The sequence below is a fragment of the Homarus americanus genome, unplaced genomic scaffold, assembly GCF_018991925.1.
Source record: "Homarus americanus isolate GMGI-L3 unplaced genomic scaffold, GMGI_Hamer_2.0 scaffold19117, whole genome shotgun sequence".
Classification (NCBI taxonomy): domain Eukaryota; kingdom Metazoa; phylum Arthropoda; class Malacostraca; order Decapoda; family Nephropidae; genus Homarus; species Homarus americanus.
Genome location: NW_024754704.1, coordinates 1,386,158 through 1,408,781, shown reverse-complemented (window position 1 = coordinate 1,408,781; position 22,624 = coordinate 1,386,158). Strand labels below are relative to the sequence as shown.

Below are 22,624 nucleotides of genomic sequence, written 5' to 3'. Positions count from 1 at the left end.
TGAAATCATGTGCTAACCTAACCAAACCTAAGGAACTCTACCCTAACCCAACCTATATATTAACTCACCTATATGTAGAAAACTAAGCATTTACACAAGAAAATCACTAGAAATAAAAGTACACTACTGTAATCTGCATACAAAACTGTGTCTAAAAACACCCTCTATAATTACCGAACTGCTGACGGTCACCAGTTGTGCATTAGCTGTTATTTGTAGTAGTACTGTATGTCCCTTGGTTATTATACAGTACTGTATAACCAGTGGCGGCTCGTGAAAAATAAAATGGAGGGACTGCAAGCCTCACACCGAGTCCCCACCAAACAATAAGCATGGAAAGCAGAATAAAGTATTTGCCTCGTCACAACCACAGAGCCATTCACATTTCTGATAAACACTGATGTTAAACTGGCGTGTATATTCTTTGTTCCTGCTTGTACTGTTCTGAAATTCCATGCTTATTGTTTGGTGGGGACTCGGTGTGAGGCTTGCAGTCCCTCCATTTTATTTTTCACGAGCCGCCACTGGTTATAACAACACCGTGACATTTATACAAATACACTATACAAATAACAATTCTAAACACTGTTACCAAGTGCATTATATATATATATATATATATATATATATATATATATATATATATATATATATATATATATATATATATATATATATATATATATATATATATATATATATATATATATATATATATATACACACACCCTCGCTTTACGCGGTTTCACTTTACGCGTTTCTACATTTACGCGGTACCCTGCCAGAACCGGAATTCCCACTTTACGCGGTGCATCTACTCATATACGCGGGTGAAGTATAATTTTTTTTTTTAGCTCATAAAATTCATACAAATTATCCGGCCAGAGTATAATTTACATTGCTGGAATTCTTACAATTTGATGATCATTTTGAATATACGCATCATAGATTTTGCATTAGACATACAAATTTTAGATCTAATGCAAGTATTTTGTTTACTCAGAGCAAATATGTTATCTTTTGTGCAAAATATATGAAGTGTATATTCAAAATATTCCTGGTCTTGCAAGGAATCCAGCAATGTCAATTATATTATCCTAACTTTAGTTTGAGGTATTATTTATTACTATATCTTAAAATCTAGTGGTTTTCCCCCAAACATTTCTCAGAGAGGGAAGAGCCATGAGTGTGAGAAGAGGGGGCGGGAGTTGAGTCCATTATTTGAATGGACATTAACTTGGCGACTGTATTTCTCTATTTCTCTTAAGTAATAATTGTGTGCATGTACCATCATAAAATTAAGATGTTATTTTTACTAGAACATAGGTATTGTGTCGGAAAAAGTGGAGTTTGGGGGTCAGCCGGTCTCTATTTCATTTAATCCCATATGTTATGTTGTTCACTTTCCACGTTTCTCGCTTTACGCGGGCCTCCGTGGGTTCAATTGACCGCGTAAAGTGAGGGTTCACTGTATATATATATATTCATTTTTTATAATGACTTCCTTTACTTTATCTTCATCGCCACTGATTGATTGGCTCATTAGCCATTTGAGGGGTCAGTTACATCTCTGTTATGCACTGTTGGCTGGTACTGAGCATGTACTGTACTGGTTACAGGATGTATCTGTACCAGTGTTAGTCGAGTCTGGTCTTGAATGAGCTCATTCTCACACTTGGCGTCATTACAACACACACACTGGCAGCTCTGAAAAAGTAGTCCACCTCCACCCTCTATCCACTTCCACACCACATGCACCTCCACTATGCCTCTACCTCAACCAAGCATCCACCTCAGGTAAATAAAGAAAAATAATATCCAAAACTTTGCAGGAACAGAGTAATTAGTTGGTGAAAGTTATTTTAATTCAAGGGTTATCTTGAACACTAATAATTATCCCGACTGCAACTTTTGACTCCAGATCCTTAATTATCGAGTAACATCAAACTTATAAACCAAAATTACCAAAAGACATAGATAAAAGGTTAACAATTTTGAGAACACAAATTTTGTCACTCCGTAGCAACTTGCGTGCTGATTGGCTGAAATTTTTTACAGTGCCATATAGCGATAGTCTTCGGGAATATGCATCAGGGTCAAGCAGGACTCCAACCCTTGACATATTGGGGGAGATATATTCACGTTACCACATTACAAACATTGTCAATAAGGGATTAACATTCAACAATACAAATTTGATATTCACTTTGTTATTAATAGTTAAAGTAATACAGTCAGGGAATCACGTTATCAACATATTTTAACAACACTGTGATCATATGAGTTCACCATATGTAAAGAGGAACACTGAACGGTACTGACAATCCATCACTGTTGGACCATTCTATTACTCACCTTGTTAAACGCACACACGTTAGTTGTTGAGGTGCAGTAATAACATTATAACAACAACAATAATCGTTTAGTTATTGGGATTTACAGCACAAGTTTTTTTGTTTTATTATTATTGTTTCGGCCACCAATCGGATTTTAGGTTTAAGTTAGGTTAGGTTGCAATTATGGTTTTCAGGTGATTTTTATGTGTTTTGAACGACTTCCAGATAGGTGCATGACTGAAACGATAATTTTACCTATTTTCAGTGTTTCAATATACCCTTTAAATGATTTGGTTGTGGTCATCAGGGTGGTGACCAGATAAAACCCCAACGGACAAAACCCCAGTCTCATATATAAAATATAAAATAAAACTTTTATATTTAGGTTAGGTTAGGGAATAGGTGTGGTCAGGTGTGCTCCTCAGTGTAGGTGTGGTTCTCAAAGTGCTCAATGTGGTCAGGAAGAGTTATATTTTACATAGTGTATTTATTGTTGATGGCTTAGTGTAAATATTGACCTCCTACACAGGCCTACTTCCCTCGGTATGGCCACCTCTAGTGTGTGGCCATAGGTAAATAAGATGTGGTCATTAGAGTAAACGATGTGGACGTCATCAGCCACACAGTTGTGTATCACAGCACCTTACTATAGACTAAGTGGACTTCCACTCACCTGTTGGTTCGTCTCTCAAGTGATGACACCTGACAGCAACAGATGTTGGGAACTTGTGTACGGTGTGTATTAGGACGTTCTAAACGAAACAACTTGTTAATGGATTTATAGTCTTATAGGTTGCACTATCACTACATGTGCCGGTCACTATACAGGTAAATAATGTCTCACTGTGGTCACTTATGTTGTTGATGTTTACTAATACCGGGTCATGTAACAGCAACTATATTGTTGTTTAAAATAAATAAATTATGATAGATGAATATAATAGTTAAAATAATAGTAATTAAGTTGTTATATTACTTATAGTTTAAGAGTCTTAATAAACCTGAAAATATTACTTATTCAAAGCATAATTCACAATGGATCCCCATAGACCATTAGCCATACATAACATTTAAGCTTCCTTTTTCTTTAACAATTATTAATGGCCTTTTTTTACAATCTTTATGATTATTAAATGCTTGAATTATTTTTAAATAATTTCTTTTCCACTTTTATCATCACAGCTTATATTACTTCCCAAAATGAAAAAAAATTCCCCTAAGTTCCTGTTGTCCAACATAATTTAGATTTTTGGGCTTACTTTCAAATAACCATTCCTTTTACCTTTACATCATTAACTATAAGAACCTATTTTTAACCTCTTCCCTCTGTTTACCAGTTGGTGTAGTGTTTCTTCATTGCAGTATCTAAAGTAAGAACAGTATCATCTGCATATCCAATACTGTACAGGTATTTGATATTACTTTACCATTCATTTTAATTCCTTCACTACTACTTACAACGTCTCATAAAAAACCTGAACACTGTAGATATTATAAAGTGTAATTGAGCACATATCCTTATCGTAACTCCCTGCTTTGGGGAAAGGAGTGATATTTTCTGTATAGTGTCTCTCCCGGGAGTACACCAGCACATAGCACACACGTTTGCTCACCCCATCAATAACTTGGTTAATATGCTTAATAAATAACTGTTCTTCTAGGTGCAACTCCAAGTTCTACTTTCAGTTACAGTCATCTTATTCTAAGAAATACCTGTATCTAGATTTTCACCAAAAGACACTCTTTATTTTATTTGCAAAATACAATTGAAGATCCCCAGTTCAAACAAAACAAATTTCAAGTCTGCACATTTTGAACTCTCGCCAAAATTGTTCACATTTTTCTGAAGACCACTGCTTGCTTTCTGCGCATAACTCTTCTTTAGCCCACATCACCACTTGTGCCAATGTTCTATCATTTTTAACTTGAGGCAGTTATTGTCTTTTCTATAGTTTTTGCCCTTATAATGTCATCCAACATGTGTCAGATTATAGTAAGGAATGTAGTGAAGAGGAAGCATGATACACTTACCTTCATGGGTGTCTGCTGGGGGGAGCAAGGGAAGGCAGTTGCCCCCCCTCCTGGATCAAGCTTGTGTCAAGGGAAAGCAGTGTTTGGATCAGGGAATTAATGCACAGAATTTTATCACTGATAGCAAGATAGCTGATACTGTACAGTCTCTCCTCGAATTACGACGAGGTTCCGTCCCGACGACCAGGTCATAAGTCGAATTGGTCGTAAGTCGAAAAGGCGAAAATAATACATAGAAATTCTAAAATGGGTATCTCTTTTTCTTCTCAGCACCACGAGAACTCTCACTTTTATGCTTGCCAGCCATTTTAAAGGGAATTACAAACGAAAATTTTGTCAGTACACAGCGCGATCACCAACGTCAGGACTCAAAAATACGTAATGTGAAAAATATTTTATACGACCATGCCCATCATATGTCCCGGTTGTCGCAAGTCGAGGAGAGACTGTATACTAAAATTGTAACAACATTTGGCATCTAGTAGCTATTAAGCTTCTATTTACTGAACAAGCAAACAATATACAGTACTGGAAATACTCTATAACACTCAATGCTATAACATCCTGACCACTGGGGTTTGATAAACATCATTTGAGGCCTCTACTCTGTAATCCATTTTGTGCTAATGCTCACAGTATGAGTATGGGAGTGCACAATAAACTAGCTACTGTCTTTGACAAAATTATAAAAAATTTCTTAAGAGCCCATCTATGCACACCACATAATGACTTATCAACCCCCATGGCCATCAATACACGACATCAACACGTCTTACATTTTTCACCGCATAAACAACTTCCCCACCATGAGCCAATCAGTGACCCAACCACCTATCCACCCCTTTGTTCTATCCATCATATTAAATCAATCCACACTGTATACCTCCTAGTCATTTTGGCCACCCATAACAATTTTATCTTTGGGCGTTTTCTTCTTGTTTATAAATATTCTCTGTGATCTGTATCTGTCCATTCTTTTTATGAATTTGTTTTCGATTTATATTTTTGAGTGGTTGAAGGTACAAGAATTGCTGTATACTGAACTTTAGTATATGTGCACATTTATTAATATTTTCAAGTATGGTACAACTATTTATAACTTTTCACACGTCATAACACTGTTGTAGTTCTATAAATTTTCACTTCGTCAGTAGAAGTGTTTATTAAAGAACGCTTAGGAGTTATGAGTGTTTATAATGCTGATGATGGGGAATAAATTCATATGAAAGAATGGTTAGAAACAAGATAATGACACTGAAGGGAGAAAAAAAGAATCTTATGTAATGTGGCAGTGATGGATCAAGGCAAATGGTATAAAGTATTAACAGGTGAAAGAAATTCACTGAAGAACACAGACGGGTCATGTGAAAAGAAAAGGTGATAGATCAAAGGGACAAAGGAAAAGGTTACATATAGTTTTACTTTCAACAAGTATGCCACTCCCCACCATGAAGACTGTGCCATAAGGAATAAAGGAGCAGAGATTCTTGAGATACTGCAATATGAGGCTTTAGGAAAATACATGAAAGATATATATGACAAATACCAAGGAAAGGGAGGTCATAAGAACAACCATAAACACTGCTTTTAATGAAAAATTATTTGTTTAATTTTACATCAAATATGTAATTTTACATGTAATACTAATCCATCATTATGTAGAAATTTAGTAAACTATAATGAGAGAGTTTTCTGAGGCCATGAGAGGTATCGAGGAAAGTTACAATTTTCCCTTTTCAAAATTTAGCACTCGATATGAAAAAAATGCTTCAGGAATGGTAAAGCATATATAAGAGGAAGATACATTACTTTAATAATGAATGTGTATATAGTGAGAAATGTGGGTAACCAACACATCTGGGGCCAACATTAGGTATACACATGGTGAATGAGCTGTGGAAACTAGAGGCGTCAAGAGAATAAATTAGATGGTGAACTAGGTGTTAGATGAGGATGTATTTGCATCTTAACAACTGAAACAATTAAATCCTCATTCACAAAAGTAGAGAGACTAATTAAACAAAAAATTAACAAGGGAACTTATCACTTTTTTTTATCTGATACCTTCTAACAATCTGATTAGTATTGATAATAAAACTACAGGGCTTAAAATTCTGCATTATTTATACAGTGCATAAACTAATTTCTTTATTGACCATCCACAAAATGAAAACAACACTAACTATTACTTATTGTAATATGCTTTAAGTAAGATTTACTACAAGTTGGTTTTATCATGTTCAACTGAATTAAATTACAAAGTTTTGCTAACTGATCAAAAATTTTGATTATATCGACAAGAGTATTTTGAACACTTAAGATCACAAAGGTAACAAAACCAGTACGATAAAAAGTATTGGACTCCACTATTCAGTTTGAGAAATATCCAGATAACAATTATTTAAGATTACTTGCTGGAGAGTACAGAAAATAAAATTGTTAGTAAAAAAAATATTTAAATAAATAAGAATAAAATTTGAAGAAGGCCCTGCTCCGTATAATACTGGATGATGGTCAGTTGTTTTTAAAGTGTAATACCTCCATGTAAAAAAAAAAAAAAAAAAATGAGACAGCAGCTTAAGAGAATCCTAACTTCCCTCCTGCTGTAATAGTCTGCGCTACAATGACAGTACAAACTGGCACATGTAACTCAGCATCCCTGGGTAAAAACACAGGAAAGACTTTTTTCATTATTGCTAAACCCAGTACACTATGTGCATGCATGTGCCTTCTCACATGTGAATACATGAAATAAATGACTTTCCCATGATGCTACGTATTTCCACAATCTACACAATTTTCCTACTCAAATAACACCAGTTTGAAACATCTGTAGGATGCCTATGAATCTATGAAAATACAGTTTACAAGGAAATGAAAGCTTCACAGCGTGGCAGTATCTCTACAAAAGAATTACTTAAAAGTCTATAACAAAAAAGCAACACCCCTCTGATGTAAAATTATCCCCTTAATAATGAGAGTCATGATGATGGAAATGATGTTAATGCTCAAGATTGCTGGACAAAAAAAACAAAAGAAAAATTTTTAACACTTAACAAATAAGAGGATGATGGGAAGTATGATAATGTCCCTCGTATGACTGTGGATCCGTTAAGTAGACACACGCAAGTTCTGCTGTAGGGATCACCAAGGAGGCCAGTCTCAGGCTTCCCATATTTATGTTCAATTTTTTATGGGCTTCCCTCCTACTCTATCCCTCAACACAACACACTATATCCTAAATATACATTGCAATGCAGTCACATACAACACAGCAGTATAAACTTACTTCACACACAGCTATTTATAAATAAATATTAATAAAATTGTTATTTATTTAATGTTTCATTAATTACAATGAAAAATTATATAGTATTAAGATGTATATAAGACACTTGACATGTCAGATAGGATATACAGTAAGAGAGTTAAAAAAAAAGTGAGGCTCTCCTGTTCCTGACTTTCATCAGGTGAGTGTGATGAGGAGGAAGCATTTGTGACCAGTTTCCTGACAATAATTGACAATATACACAATGGCCATACTGACCGTTGAGACTGTACTTGTACAGAACTACACATCTTACAAGATGACTGTATAAACAGGAAAATACACAATTATCACAAGGATCAAAAAAGTATTTCTCAATATAGTATATTAAGTTTGCATTTCATAGTCACAAGCTTATGGATTGGTGCACAAAGCCCAGCAAGAATGCCTCGAGAAGACTGTGCAAACATGTTGTGCTGCACCTCACAGTAATCTATACAAACAGTTGTTCATGATGAAGCCGTAGAATCTTAAAGGTTACTGCGACACATGTTTTAAATCACTCTCACAGCAGCACAATTAAGTGCACACACAAGAAAGAAACACAAACAGCACAAACATGAAAATTCTTTTTACCAACACCAAAGTTGACAGAGTGTCAACAAGAGAAGCTGGCAACAGGTCCACCATAGGGGTTTACTGCTCATGTTGTCACTGGCAACACATTAAATTAATCCCACATCTCATCTCGCGACGCACTCACTTAGTAAGACATCATCACAGTGTCAGTGTAACAGTTAATCCTAAAGATTCAGTCCTACTGTCTGGCACAAAAATAGAGCTGTGAACACTTAAAAAGTTCAAAGATTAACTCCACCTCATGTGTTTACCTAAAATAAACCAAGAGGATTGAAGTGCATTTTGGGATACAACAAGCAATAAGAGATCTGCTACAAATGGTTTTTCCACCTACTCATATCCCAATTTTCAGCCAATATATATTCCACTGTTAATATAATCTTTGAAATATCAGTGATGCACATCTTTTCAACTCTTCAATCACTTTCTGGAGACACAAATGTACACAACAGTAGTGTGTAGCAACATTACAATACTGAGTTAAATGTACACAGCATATCCAAGAAAATAGATTTATTCCTTCTATTTTATCTCTGATTGGATGCTATTTTCACTAATGCACTGCATTTCATATTTTCAGAAAAGACTCACTGCTAAAAAGCATTTCTTGAGAATCTGTATCACAAACCTCCAGAAGGTCCTATGAAACCAGATGGAATGACTTCTGTCTCATGTGAACTAAGTTCCATAATGAACATGATATATATGTAGTCTAATGATAAACATAAGCCTTTTCTTGTTCTCCATTTCCAATTGATTATTTTTAATCTAATCACAGTTGCTATTTTTTTTCAGTCCCTTTGTGTATCATACAAGAAACTTGAGTTTTTGCACATAATAGTGTTGCATCCATTAACAATGACACATTTTTTGCTACAACTACTTTGGTTAACAACTTGTTCTTCTCTCCTTGTGTTGCCTGAACACCCTGTTTATTAGTCAGGAGGAAGTAAATAGTCTTTACCAGAATCCTGGTTATTCTGAGAATCATAGTTGGTCAAAGTGGTAACATATAGTGCACTAGGAAACTTCACTTTATCTTCAATTTAATTACCATTGCCATTCCTAGCCATCAAAGAGGGTTTATTGTTACCCTCAGTTCCGTAGATTTTCCCAGCCTTCTTAGCCATGTTACTTAGAAGCTCAAGGGACATCTTATGAGCTGACCGTAAGGACATGGACCATTCCTTGAGACCAATTTCATCCTGAAATTAATATCATAATTAATACTCCATTTTATAAACAGGTCAGGACAAGGAGATATGTAAATGAATGCTGAAAATCTTTAGAAAAGAATTCCTGGATGGAATATGAAAGGAATAACATCTAACTTCATTTAAAAAATCCTAATCAAACCTAGAATTTGAAAGCCCACACTGTAGATCTCACTTGTAAAATGAGTTAATCTCTCCCAAGTACACCTTTTCACATATATGTTGAGACATTGTTATATATCTATTTGACAATTATTTCATAACCGAATGACAGAGCACATATCAAATGACAATCTAAAATAACTGTTCGTTCATGCTAACGGAAATGATTGACATAAGTTATGAAATTGACAGATGTGAACAATAAACCGACAGTCTACATATAGTTTGAGAATGTAACAATTGGAGAATGACATACCACCAACAGTTATTTTAGATTGTCATTCGATATGTGTTCTGTCATTCGGTTATGAAATTTGTCAAATAGGTATATAACAATGTCTCAACGTTTATGTGAAAAGGTGTAATAGTCCAATAAGTTCTACTGTGTCACCAGTGATTCAATTCCTCCCTTAATCAGTTGCTGTTGCCATATTTTAGGCTGGTGCCCGAAGTATGAGTTCTTCCCCACACACCTCTACCTCTGCTGCACAATCCTCCAAACCACCCAAGGATTTGTGGGTTGTGTATTATACTGAGACTACAACACATTATGTTGACAAGCTGAAGCAGCACAAGACCCATTTGAGGTTTACTCCTGAATGCTTAAACCCCCTTGCCATAAACTAACCCTTCATTGGTATAATTTCTCCTGTTGTTAGGATGATTTAAAAAAAGAGCCAGTGATAGTGGCTCTAAAAGGTTAACAAATCCACATAAATCCCTTCAGAATTAGCACACAGACTGCTCATCCCACCTGACATGGACTCTTATGGAAAACCCAACCAAAAAGTTCCTTCAATACTTAATTTACACATATAAAACAATATCCAATTCTCCCCTTTTCATTAATCTAAAAAATACTAATGAAATGCCCATTAATGAAGTAAAGAAAAAATGAATAAAATTATAATTGAGGGATTGAGTCTGAAATCCAGAAATTGCAGCAAGTGTTGTTACATCACATGAGTGGGATGGTTCATTACACCTCACCATCCTTGGTAGCTTGGGGCTCATGTGATTACATATCCCTCCCCATCACATCCATTAGCATCAAATGAGGGAGATTAGGTGTACGGGTTGTCCTAATGAAGCAGGAGGTCAAATTAGAGCACATGTCTATTCAGTCAGTGCACATACACACCCAGAATGGACACATGCCATCCTTACACCTTCTGCCTCTAGATGATAACCTTTTCATCTAATAACCTTCATTAGGGAGGATGGATAAAACAGGGAGGGACAGATGGATGTAAGATCACCCTTCAACAGCCAAGAGATCCAAGGCATGATGGATGATGCTACCAACCCTGGAATGCACAGTAACAAGAGGTGCTAGGAGTATGGTGTCAACTAAATTTATATTAAAATATAACACAATCCTCTTAAAAAAAATTAAATAAATGAAGTTCATACTTTTGTTTAAACATCAAATTTTTTGTGAACTCACAGCCAAACAATTTACTGTATCATTATGAAAAATACTTCAAAATACCTACAGGATTTGTTAGAACAATCTTGCTATCTTTGGTCTTAAGAACAATACAGTTCTCTCCTTTTATTTGCACAAAATCTGAAGAAACGTCATCTAGCTGATCCATGAAGATGAGTTCCGGCTTGCCCGAGCTAGATTCTGAGTGCAGTTCAACACGATTTGGGTATAGCTTTGCATATCTTGTTTGCCAAGCTGATGTGAATGGTCCTCCTAACTTCTTAATGTAGCCATGAATTATACAATCTGATTCTGTAAGAGAAAAATATTCAGTAACATGGTTCTTTCAAAAGAGATCAAATCCAAATTAATAATGGGTAAGAAACTTGTTTACATGATAAATGAGGCATCTACAAATACTGTATTAAGATAAACCACACAGAACTTAGTTGTACTAACATGAAACTCAAATAGCTTGATACCACACGTATTACCCACCTGGAGAAAACCAGCTGATACCTGAAATAACTTACCCAGTCACAGCTGTAGTTAAATGGTTTTCATAGTATGAGCTTTTTACTGGGGGTTTTTTGGTCTTCAGATCATGAACTATTGTACAGACCGAGGGTTGACTCTGATCCATTTTGAACATACCAATTACCCTTCCTTGCCACCTCAACATCAGCCTCAAATGAAGGGGATATGTTACTTTGGCTGGAGGTTTTATTAACACTAAAACATTGTGTACTCAAATTAAAGCGCTGTACAGTAAGTCCTTGTTTAACGTTTGTCCCCGATAACGTTGTTTCATTATAACATCGCTACTCTTTAGATACCCATGATTCGGATAACGTCCCGCTGATTCAGTATAATGTCGTCACAGACTACTTTGTATGGCGCATCACCCTCTCTCATCTTGGCGTGATACGCTCTCACCCGCGGAGCATCACCGCGTCCCCAAGCGTCGCCAGTCTTTGTTAAGCTACCACACCATTCGTGCGTGCTTAAGTGTTTTTGCTCTAAAACTGTACTCTAACCATTTGAAATGGCTTCCAAGTGCCCATCAAGTGCTACTGATGCTAGTGTTGTGAAGAAGCAACGTAAGACCATTAGCCTTGCTACAAAAATGGAGGTTTTAAACTAGGAGGAGGAGCCACCCGCCGGGTCTCAGTGACTCGCCACCTTTCTCCTCCTCTCCTGCCCTCTTCCTCCGCTCCACTACCCACCACACACTAGCTCCACCACCTCCATCCATCAGTGAGTACAATACATATGTAATGTATTTTATGGGCCAAATGGAGGCTGGGGAATGTAACTCCCGTATTTTATCTAATTCTTATGGGGAAAATTGATTCTGTTAACGTTGTTTCCGTTAACGTAGCGGTTTTCGGGAATGGAACCACGACGTTAAGCGACGACTTACTGTACTTGACTCATAAACTGAAAAACTGTCTAAAACATATAGAAAATTAGGTCCATAATCACATTTAAATAAATAATTACTATCCATGGAAAATTTCGTTTTATTTCAGTGTTGTAATTCAATTTAGTCACTTCATCAATATATTTTATAAAAAAATAGATCATAAAATGCATAAAAATTTACATATGGTTGAAATTAAATCCTCTTACCTTTTTCATCTGCATCAAACTTAAACTTGTGTTTTGCACGTCGTTTGTGTTCAACTTTATCTGCTTCCAGATTCACAGTGTCAAATACAGTTTCAGCCACTTCTGTCTGCCACCGTTCACTGATTACTAGTGGGAAGTTTTTGTATAGTTCCTGGTCTGCTTCAGTTAACTGTTATGCAATAATAATACAAAATAATTAATAAACCTGGAAATACTTTATGTTTGTCAACCATATTCTAATCTACACAGCATGGGTTGGGAGAAGTGTACTAGATATAACAATAAAACAATGTAGTACAATATAATAGAAGAAGAAAATGATTTGAAGAAAATTACAATGAATCAATCCATCTTCCACTTAAACTAAGTGTGACAAAGTAAGTCAAGACTTCAGCATCACCTGAAGGTCTCACAAAGTCAATTTATTAGCAAGATGGCTGGAGAGTCATAACATGAAAAACAATGGATGAGAAGAAACCCACAATGGCAGACAAATGTTTGGAATTAAAATTTTGTCTGCCATTGTAGGTTTTCCTCATCCATTAGCAAGACTCCTGTATCTCTCTACTCTTCTGGAATTTTGTCTCAGCCACACATGTTAGGGCTCCTGGGGTCTTGTACGGGTAATATTAAACTCACAGATGTATTGACTGTACTATACGAGTTGCCCAATCCATTGAGTGGGTTGTAAATAAATGTAAATAGGATCACATGAATATTATGCACCCCAGCTTATTACATCTGATGATTAAACATCTGAATGCTAACTTACCTAACTTCCCCAGGTAGCAATAGGGTGTTTAACCATCAGGAGAAATAAGCTGGGAAGCCCAATCTTCTTAAGAACCAGTAAATAGGCTAAGAGTAAACTGGTAAGAAATGAACTTCAGAACAAGATTACAATCAACTGAGCCAATTGATTGGAGGATTGGAGACATTCAGGAAGTCAAAGGAACAAGTGAAACAGAACAAAGGACAAACACCTGAAAGGAGGAATGTTATCTGTGAGTAATTAACAAAAGTTATTGATGAAAATATGCATCAAAAACATCAAGCCAAACATAAAACAAAACACAACATGTAAACAAGAAACTCTGTTTATAGATTTCCTGAATATTTTATAAGAAATAGAGAATAACTTGAGATTTATGTTCCCCCCCAAAAAATCCTTTTCAGTGACTTTAGTACTGAAGTCATTTATTAATTTCAAATATCTCATTTAATATTAAAATCCTACTTTAATGCCCTTTGTGTCCTCTTCATCGAATGATCCTATATCAAATGCGTCCGCTGCGTTAACTTCTCCCCGGGGTGGAATAAGAGGTGGCTGGTACTTCTGCAGGTAAACCTGTTGCCAATCAAGACCCCCAAAGAATGGATGCTCTTTGACTTCATCAGCCCTATGAGAAAGTATAGAATAACAACAATATTATGATAATATTAAAAGAAATTGAATGATATTTTGAATATAGCTACAGTATTCATAGAGAACATGAAAAATTATGACTACTTAATAATACTGAGAGTAAAAAAATCTTGGAACATCACCAAAAGTTAAAAAATATAATTTTCTGTATTCAGAGCAATATTTTATCCCTTTATCTACTCATTTTTTTACAACTATTTATATTGGCCTCCTATGAATGTACAGTACTCTCACATGTGACTAGGTGCTGGATTCTTGGACCCAAATTCTGGAACAGGGTGGCAATATCGACAACATAAAGAGTATATCTGGATTTTGCCAAGTCTTTCGACAGCATACCCCACGAAAGGCTGAGAATTAAACTGGAAGCGTATGGGATTTGAGGAAGTGTCCTAGCAGGGATCAGAGACTTTCTTCATGACCACAAGCAGTGTGTGTGGTGATGAATGGCACAAAATCATCATGTGTACCTGTGGTAAGCAGGGTACCACAGGGCAGTGTACTGGGACTGTTGTTGTTTGTTTATTTCATAAATAACACGCTAGAAGCAATACACTCCTCCATACAAATGTTTACAGACGATGCCAAGTTATTCAAGGAAGTTAAGAACCAAACAGACTGTGAAGAGCTACAGAAAGATCTCTGTCAGCTTCAAGAGTGGTTGAAGAAATGGCTGTTAAGATTTAATATTACCAAGTGAAGAAACAGCAATAATAAAGACCGACTGTGAAAAGGACCTGGGTGTATGTCAACATAACAACGAACTAAAGTTATCAGGCCAGTGTGAGAAGAAGGTGAATCAAGCAACTAAACCAGTAGGTCTTGTAAGGTAATTTAGATATCTATACGGTCCATCCCTCGTAACGTTATTCAAAGTGAGGTGCTTCCCCGTCTGGAATACTGTCATCCCATCTGGTCCCAGAGATATGCTAGAGACTGGCAGTTGGTTGAAAATGTCCAAAGGGGAGCCACCAGACTGGTGCTTGTACTATGGCACCTCAGTTATCCAGAGAGATTAGAACACCTGCAACTGCCTAATTGAAGTAAATAAAAATCTCGGTCAAGTGTCCATACCTGGAGCTGGCTGATGCCTTCCCCACAAGGGGTCACAGCTCAAAGTTGAAGAAGCCACAAGTCCAGAAAATTGTGAGGGCAAACTTTTTCAGAGTGAGAATTGTAAATTCTTTGAACAATCTGCCAGGAGTGTTGTCATGGTACCTAGTGTAAGCTCTTTCAAGACCAGACTTGACCAATACTGGTGAAGGTTCAGATACATTCAGGAGCCAGTACATGCCTAGTACTTGTCAACAGTATGTAACAGAGACATGACTGACTGCCCAAGTGGCTAACGAGCCGATCAGTGGTGAAGTAATAAAAGAAACTAACATGTCAGGACACACATACTAAACCACTTACGAAATACCTGTTATTGTACAGTGCAGTGAAGAAAGTACCTGTCTCAGAATTATAGCATAAAGGATTAATATTTCACTACCTTTAAGAAATTGTCTTTAGGCACACAAGTTATCGATAATACACTATAATTCCTGGTTGGATATTTTCCTCTGACTAAATTCCTCATCCACTATCTACCCAGAGCCCTGCACTATACAGTACTGTATTAAGTTTCTACATCCTAAACCAATTTGTCCCTTTGTAATAATATTAATAAAATATATTAGTATTAAAATAGGAAGGAAAACTAATATAAAGGTTCTTTCTAAAACCAAATCTTACCCTTTTCCTTTGCAACCCAGTCTTTTGTCAACATCTCTATGAAGAAGGCCTTCTAAAAGACCCCGAAGCTCTTGCGTGAATGTATCGGGAAGCTCAACATTCTGAAAAGGTTAAATTGTTATCAACTACAGTCATAAATATTCTACAACAGCGGCTCCCAACACATAGGCTGAAGGACACATGAGGCCTCTGAACCATTATTGTGCTGATCTCAAGCCTCTCAGTAAATGGCTAGTTATAGTTCTTGTAAGGGTGGTTTTTCTAATACTGTAATACTAATGCTGTAATAAAATTGTTACCTGCACTTTGCTGGGAATATTCAGTTTGAGATTGGTTAGGAGAAATTTCTCGCAGTATGTTCAGCAGCCAATGTAACCTTGTTACTTAGTCTTTTATAATTTGAGTCATGTTCACACTAGTGTATTTATATAAATTCCTACTTTTAAAAAGTGTAATATTTCTTGTACTTTACTTATTTTCATTAACCTGGTGAAAAAGTAAGTAACTAATTTATTTCCTTTCCCATTTTGAAAGGTGGTCCTCACAGCGTATTAAGACTTCACACTTTAAGTGTGTCCCACTTACATAAAAAGGTTGGGGATCGATAGTCTACAAGTCCATAACTTACTCCAACAGAGTAAAACATAACTAACAAAAAACAGAAATGGAGGATTGTTAAGGAAATCCTGGTCAGGATGAAGCAATTCAATATAATGAGCAGTTCTAGGTGTTGAAAACTCCAAGATCTTGGGCCACAACTTGTAACTGAAATCTAAAAACCCAATGCATGTAACAATTAGATTATCCTTCATCTTCATAACAGACTTCATAAGGATAGCTATTGGTAGGAGGATGTTCTATAAAGAGATCCATTCATCTGTTTGGTGATATCAACTACAAAGTGCTCAGACAGGATCAATCGCTCTGGATCCAGCTCATCTCAGTACTCCAAAGGGAAAGGGGATGGATGACCAATTGCTTGATCCCATCTTGGCGATAAAAAGGAATTTCATGATCAGTTATCTATTTATAACTTATATTGTATAAGGAACGAGCAACTCTGTATATCAGAGCCTCAACATTCGCGAGGGATAGGTTCCTGGGACGTCCACTGACATGACATAATTCTATAAGAACTTAAAACCTACAAAGAACACTTAGATGTCTACACAGTCTGAAAGGGCGTAGAATGTCAGCAACATGCAATAGGAGATTGGATTATTAAGTGGTTGCTGTGAACTGAGCAATTTGTAGGTGATATCAAGAAAAATATACAGTAAATGGATCAGGGTAATCTTGTTATGCTCTAAAGCAAAACTCTCAATTTTCTTCCCTTTAGGGTAGTGTACCTACTTACCAGTTGGGGAAGTGAAGGCTGTTGAGTACAGTGTCAACAACACTATGTGTTCTAAAGGCTTGGTATCCAGTGTGTTGCATCTGCACTGCCCCTCATGGGGTGTTGGCCTATGGGAGCCACTTTCACCTTTTGAACAATTAATTATCCTTTGGGACCCCAGTATAAAGGTTGAAGGATAATCTAATCATCAATCTTTATTCAACCTTATTTTTTTATATAAATATATACAAGTCACTACTTGAGGCGCTAGAACCTGGGGTTTCATCCCCTAAACTATCTAGTAATACAGAATGACAAATTTGATAGACAAATCAAAATACAGAAACTAAATACTCATTACATAGTGACATACAATAATATGGTTTGAGGTGTAGGAGAACAGTGAATTTGAGAATTTATACATACTGTATATAGTTACATTAACTTATGACAAATACTATATCCTCTTTTATAAGAAATGTGACATTATATTATCAATAAGTTAAGAATATATTACACATTATCACCTTTAGTACTGTCTTGTTTTTGCTGGTGTGTTTTTCATAACTTTTGCTACAATAACAAAAATACAGTACCTCTTATTATAACTCACCATCGTTAAGGTCATGCGGTCTATTTCATGTTTGTCTCGAGTTTTATGTTGCCTGAATGGAGAATGTCCTTTGAGCAACTTGTACAACATACAACCAAAGGAGAACCAATCTGCTGAACTATCATAAGCTGTTCCCTTACTCAGCACCTCAGGAGCCATATAGCCATGAGTCCCACTGGATATGGAAAAGAAGAAGAAAAAAAATGAGTCAACCAAGAAATATCTTTTATGGCTGAGAACCGAAATGAAGTACAAACACACTGAACACCCCATATTGGAGCCTGCTAGTGCCATCGGGTATAAATGTTCAGTAGCAGGATGCATTATTGCCACAAAGCAGTTCTTTGCCCAGTCACACCAAGAGCTTTTCTCAAATATCTAATGATGAGTCTGTTTTGTTCAATATGTGTTAAATTTCTCTTTCCTTCAATTTTCTTTTCAACTCTAAATGACCAGTTTAGGAACCCTAACCTACCGTAGATCTTGCACATTGACAAAAATGAAAAGTGAAACCCATTACTGTACTGGTAATACATGCATTTTAAACCCATTGTTTCCTTCAATTTGACAAACAGTAATTTAGGTTATAGAGGGTTGGTCTAATTTTGGGGAAGAGAAATTCTTAAAAAAAAATAAATAAATAAATAAAAAAAAAACATGAGCAACAAGTTACTCAATATCTTCATCAAATTCCCAGAAATAAACTGACTCTTAACAACCTGGACTATCTACCAAAAAGTAGAAGGCGATGTGGCAATGTACTGGCTGTTCAGGGATACAGTGAGGGTCATCCCACATTGTTGTTGGCTGGGTGAGGCAGATCTGAGGGTTGGGGCTCTGAAACTTCCTTTACAGTTTGGAAGGTTCAAAATGCAGTGGGCTGTTGAGTTAAACTCCTCATCAAGATAGGTAAATGTTTCACTAGTCATCAAGGCAACCATCACACTGCTTGGTGCCTTAAAAGGCTTCTGGTGTTACTGGGTTAAGAACAGTTTTGCACCAATTGCATTATTCACATGAATAATGTACTCTACCCTGCTGCTGAACAGCTGTCTCCTCTGATGCTGCAGAGTCTGTCTTGGGACATTCAGTGTTGGTAACTCACAGGTCCTTCACTGAAGTACAGCAGAGTATCATAGACTACCATTAAATTATACTATAATTACCGTATATCTAATAGTCTCATACCCTGACTACAGAGATCCAAATAGTTCAAACTGTTGACAAAATTTTAAGTTATAATGTACAGTAAAGGTAAATGTTAAGCAACTACCATGGATGACTGTTTAACATTGGATATACCATACAGTGCAGTACTGTATGTTTAAAGGACAGTACTGTACTGTACAGTGTTGAGCAACATGTATACTCATCAAATGATGATTGGTAATAATAAAATAATTTACATTAACAATCAGTCTGTTGATACACATTTATTTACTGTTTAAACTAAACTATTTCATTAAAGATTCTGGTTCCTGAAAACATTAATTCTAAATAAAAAAGAAAATCATAAGAAAACAACTGGGAACTTGTATCTGCCTCAACTCTGTGATTAAATGCATGGTGCTGTACCTGTACAGTATATTAATACAGTACGTACTTATATTTAGCAGACGATACATAGTAATACAGTACAGAATAATATTGCAGAAAATGTTACTTGTATCAACACTTGTATATCACTTTACTATGCATATGATCTAATGGGTTCTCATCAAATATAGAGGAGTTCTGTAGCAGATATACATTTCTAAATGCTTGTACTGTAGTTATACTCTACTTACTATGAACTGTATTACAAAACAGCATTTTAAAAGAAAGGGCTTACCCCAGTCAGCTGTAGATGCAGACATACAATGCTAAACATACAAAAACAGTTTATTCATTCTTTTTACTGCTGGTTTAAGAACAAATATTTTTTTTATCATTTTAGAACATTATAAGTGAACAAATATATACAGTACAGTACTAAGATGGTGTCGACAAGACTAAATCATAAATCCTTAGCAGTCAAGTTATCCTTTGTGTCTATGAGACTAACTGGGACATATATCAATATCTTCTGTTAAAATAACAAATAAATTGCATTGAATAAAAATAATAAGAACATTACTTACACTGATGCATGTGGCTTCTTTTTAGAAAAATCACAAGCTAGACCTAAATCTGATATCCTGACGTGACCATGTTCATCCAGGAGAATGTTAGCTGGTTTTAGGTCTCGATAAACAATGTATCGTCGGTGCATGTGTTCTAGTCCTGAAAGAGATTACTTATTTCAGCACAAGTCACTATTGATACACCAATCGTGATGCATAAAAGTTCTTGATCAGTACGTTCAGGTTAAAAATATATGAAGGCAACTGTAGTTGTGTTTATTCATTCTAACTGTCAAGCAACCTATTCACTAGGGAGAGTTCTGTGTTCAGTAGTTATAGTTAATAGCCAAGGGGAGGAGGCAATTGTCCTGTGATACCTTGACTATAGTCTCCAATACTGAGCCGACCCTCACAAGAGACCATGACATGCTCTGGCAGCAGTTCACACTGCCCTATCAGCAAGTGTCAAAAAAAAAAAATCAAACACACAACACCATGGTTACTTCATGAGCTATAGAGGTTTATGATTACTGGAATGAAACTCTGAGATAGGCTCATTTTTCCCCAAAATGGATTGGCTATAGACATGAATTATGCAGTCAATCTTTCACAGCTCTTGCCAACTTATAACCCCATCTATGGAGAAGGGTGGGAAGTCAAGTCATTGGTCTCTGTCCACTAGCTACAAAATGAGCTGCTGTACTTTAATTAAACATCCATGTGTATTCTGTGGGTCATTAGCAGCTGCCTGTGATACTCCAAGCCAGAAAAGAACTGGAATTGAGGTGAATTCGCAATTACAACAGGGGCCAAACACAGCACCTGAGCTATGAAGAGTAATCCTCAGATAAAGTGACTACCTGTATAATAATTTTCTAAAAGCTAACAATTTGGGTTTGACAACAATAACATTAAAATATTCAGACGAACATTCTGATGAATCACGTGAGAACTTGAGTAATGGAAAAGGCGTCTCATTACTGTAGTGGGTTTAACTCTTGGTGATTCTTCATTAGCAGACAGAAGAATATGTCTGCTGATGGCAGGTTTTACTTTGTGTATATAATATTGTACATAACTTCATACAGTACACGAAGTTGTACATTATTAAGACTCTTCAAACAAGTCTTGTGATGGAACAATGAAAGTTATCTTACCTCTGCATCATATATTGTAACTGTCGTACCAAACTACTCTACCATAGTCACAACACTAGAAACTGTTACAATAAAAACAATCCAACAGAATAATAAGTTTCAGTAAAAAATAATAAAATTAACTTAGGCGATAGTTTTCACATTTACCATAATTCAAATTCACATGTGAAAACAGTGTACATATACCTGTAATTATGACGGTTTGGAAGTAACATACATTTATGGGCAGCCAACCTTCAGTAGGTGGTTTTAATATAACAGGCTCAAGAGGCCTAAGATTATGCTGGGACTGATTTGAATGTTTAGTAACCTTCCTTATTGCAACTACAGCCCCAACAGAGGTATTGGAAGTAAAGCTTTCTACATCACAGGCACTTGATCTCATATAAGCTAGCATGCAACTCAATGTTCTTTCAGGCCAGCCATAAAGATCTTCCAGGCATTATACCCATTTATTTCTAGCCACACAATCCATAATTCACTTCACATACATCTTTAAAGTTAACTGCTTTGCCTCTAAATATTGTATTTAGTCCTACAGTATTTAGTTTTCTGGGAAGAATCAATTGTCCTCAGTGTTAGTTTTACCCAAAGTTCACTGTATTTTATGTTACAGGAGATGAAGGTGGTTTGTTATTGATCCAATCTGGGTACAACTGAAGAGCCAACCAGGAAATGGCAACACCTGCAGTGTGTCAAGATATCAGCTGAATTCACTGTGGATAATCCAGCCTGTCTTTTGGTGGTTTGTTATTCCTGGCCCTCCTGAGGTCAGACCCAGGGTTAGTAGGATATTCTCTGATGTGTGCTGAAAATGACTGACAGTTGGGGATCTCACAGAGGTATATGCTTCAGGATTTAATGGGTCTGCATTTAATACCTTCTTTCAAGACAATTTTAGATGCTCTTCCTTGTTCCAAGTCAGTTGATATCAGATTGGATCATTCACTGTGAGTAATTACATCACTTATTCAGGTTCCTTCTCTAACAGAGATATATATGTCACTCCACACCTACAGGAATCCTCCTTAGGTTGGACTAGTTTCTCAAACTCACCAGGTTTTATATGCAAGGCATATAGTCCTGGGTTAAGAAGTAAGCAAGATATGTGCATCACATGGATCTTGCAATTTTTTGGCAAGGAAAATTCTGCTTTCCTCAAATTAATTTTTAGGTCAACTTTTGGATTTTGTAGGCCACATGTTGGACCAGTCCTTTTCAGAAATTTATCTTTTAACTTTTGAGATTGATGATACATTTTACGGGAGATCTTGTAAATCTCTTGCATAATCTCTCTGTTCAATGGTTTTAAACTTCTTTAAACCTTTAGGGTTTCACTTTGAAAGCGATATACTTATGATGCCAACCCCTTCTCCGTCATGTATGACAAGACACAGTTGTATAAGTTATATCTTCTCCAAGGGTACAGTCCTTTAGGAGAAAGGTTCATGAAATAGAATCTCTTCGGAGGCAGGTCATTCTGTTCATGAATCTCATTATGTTCAACCCTCTCAGGCTTTTCATCCTTTGCATAGTGACTTT

At 36.1% G+C, this 22,624-nt stretch overlaps 1 protein-coding gene across 1 annotated transcript in view; it reads right to left on the bottom strand.

The window, feature by feature from the left end:
- Window positions 1–6,473: 6,473 nt before the first annotated feature.
- The window catches only part of LOC121855948 (G protein-coupled receptor kinase 1-like), a 109,390-nt gene continuing 93,239 nt past the window's right edge, over window positions 6,474–22,624 (bottom strand). Inside the window, exons 11-17 of the mRNA XM_042351166.1 lie at window positions 19,944–20,085; window positions 17,824–17,998; window positions 15,875–15,975; window positions 13,949–14,111; window positions 12,712–12,880; window positions 11,147–11,391; window positions 6,474–9,479 (exon numbers count right to left, since the gene is read on the bottom strand). Coding sequence (XP_042207100.1) covers window positions 9,321–9,479; window positions 11,147–11,391; window positions 12,712–12,880; window positions 13,949–14,111; window positions 15,875–15,975; window positions 17,824–17,998; window positions 19,944–20,085 — 1,154 coding nt within the window. The 3' untranslated portion in view covers window positions 6,474–9,320. The remainder of the gene's footprint in view (window positions 9,480–11,146; window positions 11,392–12,711; window positions 12,881–13,948; window positions 14,112–15,874; window positions 15,976–17,823; window positions 17,999–19,943; window positions 20,086–22,624) is intronic.